This window comes from Halyomorpha halys, unplaced genomic scaffold (genome assembly GCF_000696795.3).
Source record: "Halyomorpha halys isolate HHAL.00 unplaced genomic scaffold, Hhal_1.1 Scaffold863.1, whole genome shotgun sequence".
NCBI classification, from domain to species: domain Eukaryota; kingdom Metazoa; phylum Arthropoda; class Insecta; order Hemiptera; family Pentatomidae; genus Halyomorpha; species Halyomorpha halys.
The window spans coordinates 139555-147237 of record NW_027105160.1 but is presented as its reverse complement, the minus strand read 5'-3'; the positions used below and the strand labels follow the sequence as shown (position 1 = coordinate 147237).

At 30.4% G+C, this 7683-nt stretch overlaps 1 protein-coding gene across 5 annotated transcripts in view; it reads right to left on the bottom strand.

Moving 5' to 3' along the window:
• Positions 1 to 5252: 5252 nt before the first annotated feature.
• Prosap (prosap) overlaps positions 5253 to 7683 on the bottom strand; it is a 101358-nt gene continuing 98927 nt past the window's right edge. For all 5 annotated transcript variants that reach the window (XM_067048957.1, XM_067048965.1, XM_067048962.1 and 2 more), the window contains one exon: positions 5253 to 7272. In XM_067048957.1, coding sequence (XP_066905058.1) covers positions 7027 to 7272 — 246 coding nt within the window. In that variant the 3' untranslated portion in view covers positions 5253 to 7026. The remainder of the gene's footprint in view (positions 7273 to 7683) is intronic.

The window sequence follows — 7683 nt, the reverse complement described above, 5'->3', positions numbered from 1 at the left end:
TCTCGCCGGAAAAAGTTATTTGCTGTAAAATCTAATGGTAGTTATTATGTTTACAAAATTCATTAAATGTTAATTACGATAAATACACAATACAATTAAACAGTAAACTATATTAAATGTCCTCTTGATATTTTCTAGTAGTATTAATATGGAAAGGACACATCAAAACAAAATAAGTATTTGACTTTATACCTTCAATTACCATTGGTGGAAAAAGGTAATATCCAATTTGAATTATGTTGTCATACGTAATGCAACCTATTGATTTAATATTTTCCTGTTTTAGAGAGATCGAAAAAAAATATATATATTAAATGTGAACATGGCCAAAATAACAATAATAATCTTTGAACAGAAAAATATTAAATGTAAGTGGAGTTTTGAAGCAGAAATAATTATGAGAAATTTATTATAAAGAAGACATCTCATCCAGCAGTGAACTTCAATCAAGAATCAACCATCAAATATTTTATAACAATGATAAAAAATTTTAATTGATGTAATTTGAGGAGTACATTAATATTTATATCTTATTTTTCAATTTTAAGTTGTTTTTTTTTTTTTATGTATAGAAATACTATTTCTTTATTGTAATAATAATTAATAAAAGGAAGATGATCCGAGTGTGGTAAAAGAAAAACTCAAATAGTTGTGAAACTATTTATTACTATTTACTATATTCTATTACTATTATATAAACTGTTTATAATTTTATAACTTTTTGAGATTTTCTTTGACCACATCTGGACCATCTTGTTTTTAATATTACACATCTTCAATCAGTGATCTTCCAATATTTTTTTTTTTTTTTAAATATTTATTTATTGCTATTTACAACTGTACATTATAATACATTTAGTAAATCTGATCTAAGTTAAATTGAAGTGTTACAGACGTGTAGAGAAACTACCCATTGGTAGCACTCTAACGACATTTTACATTAGCTGGTCTCGTGGCCATCTTCTTTTCAGACGCCTCAGAGGATTGTCAGGAATGGAAGAGGATGAGGCTAGAAACTAGGGGGTTTGAGTGGTTAGAGAGTTTATAATGGAAGGAGTGATATCTGGTTCGGGCTAGATCGGTTACATAGGGAACATTAAGGTCTTTTTGTATGATTTTATTTGTGAAAAAGTAAGGAGCATTGAGGATTTTACGAAGGATTTTGAGGATTGTGAGGATTGAATACGAGAGGAATTCGAAGGTTTAGTGGAGCCCCAAAGCTCAACTCCATATGTTCAGATTGGCCTTATTACAATCATGTAGATCAGTCTTTTGTAATGTGTTGGAAGTTTAGACCGTTTGTCTAGTAAGTGCTGTAATAGTCGAAATCGACGTGCAGTTTTCCAATATTAAATAAATTTTATTGAATCTATTATTCTATACAAAAAGTAGGTAAATATTTTTAAGGTCCAACTGTTGTATTCTTAAAGTTCCTAATTATCTTTGATGATTTATAATATTTTTTAACAATAGGAAGTAGTTTTTTTTGTCTAAGGGTCCTTATTTTTTTTATTTGATCTAACTACAGACAAAAAAAATAAAATAGAATTTGGTTGATTATAACTGTATCAATTAACTGATTTACATTTTCAGAAATCTTAAAAAAAACAAAAATAATAATTTACTATTCTGATTCATATCCTAATAATAAAATATATATATTTTTCAATGGTAATGAATCATTGCTGTATTAAATTAATTTTAATAATTTCTCTTATTTAACATAAATTTTATTTTATTTTTAGTCTTTGATAAGATTAAGGCCATTTGCCTGTGTTCATGACAATACAAAGCTGGAGTGCAGATTCAGCAGGTTCAAAGCCTTGAACTACTGCAGCATTAGAATGTTCCACAGTTGGATTTAAATATCAACACAGTTCTGAGGGGAGTTATAAGAGATAACTCTTATAATATACGATGAATTTAACATTATTTAATTAGGTATGAATGCTTTGATTATTTAAATATGTTATCTAATAATAAATATGGTTTATGTTTGCAAAGGATCTATATGAACAGCTGTGATGGTTTTTCAAATAAAACTAGGGCTTTAAATAACAAATAATTTTATTAAATAATAATATTCATTAGTAATATTTTAAGTTAAATCCAAATTAAAAAAAAATTATTATAACCTCACAATAGGAGTTTACTTCTTTTAAGAAATTACATTTAAAGTTTCCCCATTGAAAACTATTTATATTTTATGTTACAGCTATTTTTTATCAAGAGACTTATTATGATCTCCTTTTTTAAATACTGCTCTAAATAGGATTAAATTATTTATTTGCAAAAAATTCACATAGTTGTTTGTTAAGAATTTTTATATTAGAAAATCATTAATTAACCATATGCAATTAAAGAGGGTTCAGACTAAAGTAAATCAAATAGTAGACAAATATTTATTAAGCACCAATGTTTTGCCCCACTTTGCAGGACTTATCAGGGCAAAAAACAAGATACAAAAATCTAAAATATTTTAAGCAATATAATAGTTATAACAATATAACGTTGGAGAATTTTTGGAAATAAAAGTTGAATTTTGGATCAAAATTGTGTGTGTTAATAATATAATATTTTTTATTTATTTCTGTTCTCTTTAATTTACTGTCTTTGTTTTTATATGATTCTCAAATATTTTTTACAATTTATAGTCCTACCATATTATACTTTATGTTTCATATCATCTTATACTCTTACGCTGTTTGAGGAATATTACTCACAATATTTGAATGGGACATTTAGACCCTGCCATCTATTGGCAAAGCCATGAGATAGTAGGGGTTCAGAATGGACCAAGTCTCTGAGCTCTGAGCAACAGTATTTTGCTTTAGTGCAATATATTCAGGATGAATGAGCAGTCTACACCACAACTAGGTGAAGGGACAGAGGCAGAATAAGAGCTATGAGAACACAAAAGAAGAAGCAAACCTCAATTTTCATTGAAAACTTCAATAGTCTACCACCAATCACCATCTACGTAAAACTGTAATATATTTTATTATTCTATGTTATTCCATTCAAAATTAATTTAAATACTAACTCAATAACACCACATTGTACACCCTTTTGGCTAATCCCATAAAATCAGTTGTTTTTTCCTGATACAGGGAAGAAAAGGCAAGCTCATAGTAATATATAAATTTTGTAAAAACACTAAACAAATCATCAGCTAAAAACCTATATTGTTCTGGATTTTCAATTTGTTTTCTAATATAGACAGACATTCCACCTCACATCAACTTGCAATTCGGATCAAGTCAGAATTCGTAGTTAACGGATTTAATTTTTTTTTCCCTACGCCACGTGGGCTATTACGCCAATTTCCCTCTCACAGCCCAATACAATTTTACTCTTCCTCTTAGTTGGTCCACATCCCGCTCAACAACCTCCAGACCAACACATGCCAAAAGATGGTCCCCATCCATGTCTCCCATGTTGCATAGAGGACATTTCGGGTAATCTACGATGCCAATTCGATGGAGGTGTTTTTGGAGTAAATCATGTCCTGTTACTAGCTGAAAACAGGCCACTCTCTCAGCTCTGCTAAGATTGCCGGGGATTCGTTTATCCTTATCCAGTAGGCTCTCCCACTTCTTTCCTTCCGCTTGAACTTTGTGTCTAGAACTTGTTCTGTCCTTACAATAAGAGCTTATGTGATTTCACTGTTCTGTAGGAAAGTGGTAGAACAGGCTGGTTCTCTGCACAACCAAGTTTAGCCAACTTACCAGCTTGGTCATTACCATCTATGCCAACATGGCCTGGTATCCACTGCAGTGCTATAGCCCTTCCTCTTTTCTTCATGATAGCGGATTTAAAATGAAAAACATACAGTGCTAACGTTCTTGTTCTTCCAACAAGCATTTGATAAGGTTTGGCATCACGGTCTCTTTTACAAATTAAAGAAAGTGTACATTATGAAATACGCATATGGTATTCTGGAATCATTCCTTAACGATCGAACATTTACTGTCAGAATAAATAACACAAACTCCACCATCAGACAAATCCATACCAGTACTCCACAAGGTTCAGTCCTTTCTCCCATTCTCTTCAACTTTTATCTTTACGACATCCTACAGTATACATATACCTCCATAGCTGTGCTTACTGATGATACAGCAGTTTTTTCTCAACACAACGACATAATAATAGCCCGAAATACATTTCAGACTCACCTTAATGATTTAGTTAGCAGCTTGGAAGATGTCTCAACATTCAGAAATGCACTTAAAATATCTTTACTCCAAGGTGCCCGTAAGATTCACCTGAACTGATTCTAGAATGAGAAAAATGCAATGCAATCCTGCGGTAACATATCTCAGAACCCATTTGGATCATTGCCTAACCTGGAATCACCACATCAACATCAAATTAACCCAAACCCATACAAGATTAGAGATGCTATAACCTATCATCATAATGAAAATCTGGACTAAAACCAGAGACAACTGTTCTCATCTATAAAACAATAATTAGGCTATAACTGAAGTAGGGCTGTGAAGTCTGAGGAGCAACATCCTGTACAAAAAGAAAAAATTGCAGGCATTCCAAAACAAGATTCTGAGAATCGCAGTGGATTCCCCCTGATTTGTGCGAAATAGTCAATTGCATCTTAAACTGCAAGTGGAATTGACAGATGATTATATCTAGAAATGATTTACAAAACTCTACTCCAGTCTTCCAACAGTTAAAGAAGCAGTAATTTACAACTTAAGCAATCCAACCACATTGTGAAGGCAGAAGCCCAGGCCGATGCGAGACATTATGTTAAACTATTTATTGATTTATTTTTATTATCATTATTTTACTTTTTTTTTCTCCTATAATTATTTTTCAGTACAAGTCAATTTTTTTTTTTTTATTTATTCTATAAATATTTTTTGGTATTTTTCTCTGGCTTATTTCTTTCTTCCTTTATCTTTTTAATTGATCTTTACTATTTTTAATTATAATAGTTCATGGTTATAGCATTGCAAATAGTTAGGGCTGCCTCTTGCACAAGGCTATATCCCCCTCCCACTATCAACTATTAAAAAATAACTTACAAAATGTTACAATGACTATCTAAGGCCAACCGGGGCCGATCCGGTAACAAAGAAATATAAAAAAAAGGTTTAGACAAAATCATTAGATATGTTTTGAAAGGGTGTGAGCACTAAATTGGTCTTTCTTCTTAAACTTGTCAAGCTTTACGTAGACAAGATAATTTGATTACAAGAGTTGAGGAATGAATTGAATAATAGACAATACACAGATGAATATTTTTATTAGTAGTACATTGTTCATTAATGTATAACCCTAATCATATATAACAATGATAAAGAAACAATGTTGTGGAATCATTAAGCAAATGTGTACATTTTATAAACATCTAGTCTGCTAATTTAGAAATAAATTTGACAAAACACAATTTGCCTAATATTACCCATTATTTACATAAATAATTCTGTTTTAGAGTAATAATTTAAAAGAAATATATAAATTAATAGTTTTCATTTATGAACATGACAATAATAACATGAAAAATTAGTGTTTCGATTCGGAGGCTTCAGAGGAAAATCTAAACAAACAAAAAATAATAATAAAAACATTAAAATTTAATGAGATAAAAATCATCTGTTTCTGCAAGGTACCTATCCACTCATGAACATAAAAATGAGTAAAAATCATAGGATTCCGAAATTATTACAATCAATCGGAATGTAGAAATATAGGACAGAAACCAATCTAACCTTGTAAATGTTCCTTTATTCTTATAAATATCATGACTAAAATTCCATCCAGAACATTTTTTGTCTTTTTAATAATTAATTTTTCGAGACAACAATCAAACGAGTAACAATATCACCGCAATCATTCTTTCAATAGACATTCACGACATTCTCAAGTTCCTCTAAGAAGATGACTATATAGAAGTAAAAAAACACAGCTGTGTATTTACAAATGGCAGGAATCATAGAATTAACCTACGAACTTTGAAAAACCAGGCAATATTCTATGAGCAAGTGTCCAATAACTGCCCACCTTTATCGGGAACACAATCTCACAGCTAACCAGATTTATATTTCATATATTTATAAATAGTGAGTGCTCTTTCACTATGAATACAACACAAATGGAAAAATCATGGATCTCCTGTTTAAAAAAAAAAATAAAAATCTACAATTAGGCTTTTAAAAATTACTATGTATAGTATCCTGGGCACAGAAGGCACCCATCTACTAACTTTTACACATAAGACTCGGAAGCCTATTTTTACATAAATAGCCGATAAATAATTTTTTTTTAATTTTTATAAATTAATGGTATTCATATTTAATACTGTTTTTCATATATACACATTGAAATAACATGAGAGGAATAATAACTATTCGGATGCAACTTAAGACATATATTGGCACACATTACTCTTCTTTATACCTTAACACTATAGCCATACGTAACTATATAGTATAAAACTATATGCCATTGGATAAAAAATCTTTCAATTAAATAAGGAACATCAAACAATTTTTTTTCCATTAGTAAAGTTAAATATAAAACTAATAATCTCTAAAATAAAAACAATTTTCTAAGATGATTTCAGGAATGTTAATACACAAAATCGACAATTAACATATAAAACATAATATACAATATTCATAAAATAAAGATAAATAACAATGAATTGCACTAAAATAAATATACATATTTATAGTTACTAATATATATATATATAGGAATATGATATTTAGAAATTAGCAAGTTTTAAGTGCTTCTCTCTAAATTTTCGGTTAAATTAACTGTTTATAATTTGAATGAAATATTTATATATATATATGTAGCACAATACCCAATAAGACATTTCTAAATAAAATGTAATAGATTTTAGAAAATGCACAATTGACAGTTGAATAAACATGAGCTTAAAATTTGATATCGACAAGTATCCATAGGTGCAGTGCAAAATACGTGCGTCGATTTGGGCATGATGTACTTTGAATAAACTGCCTCAGTACTTCTACCATCGAGAAGCGAGAGGAGTTACTGCGAGTGGAGCCTTCCATTATTCTTTGGTAGTGCTCCAACTATCCTGACAGTTGTAACCAAACGCTGGTCAGAGAATTGAGGCGGTGGTGCTAAGACGTCGGCTTCTGTGAACCCTGGTGGCGGGGGCACGACCTCTTCTGTATCCGACTCCAAGGGAGGGGGCAGCTGCGCCAGGCTTACAGCATTTCTCGTCAGTGCTGCCCTCTGCTGGCATCTGTTTGGAGGTACTGATGCTATCTCCTGTAAAGAAAAAAAAAGTATATATTAATTAATTTAAGAAATAAAATACAACAAAAACAGCTGTAAAGAATCTAGATGAGATATGTCTAATCTAGAGGAGAAAAAAGTTAGTTATTTCACCCCAATTTTTAATAATTTAATGAAAACTACATACAATTACTAGTCAAAATTTATGACTGCCAACCATAGTAAGGGGGAATAAAAAATATCGGCTGTACCAGAGGTTACGAAATTCATTTTTGATTGATTTGATTTTTGATTCAAGGTAAGAAAAATTGTGCGTTATTTCCTGTTCGAATTTTAACCAAACAATGTCCACTCATTTTTAATCTTTATCCTTAAAACTACCAACAAAACTTAAAAACTTCATAGCATATTACTTAAAGTAGAGTGTGTTTGCTTAAATCTGAG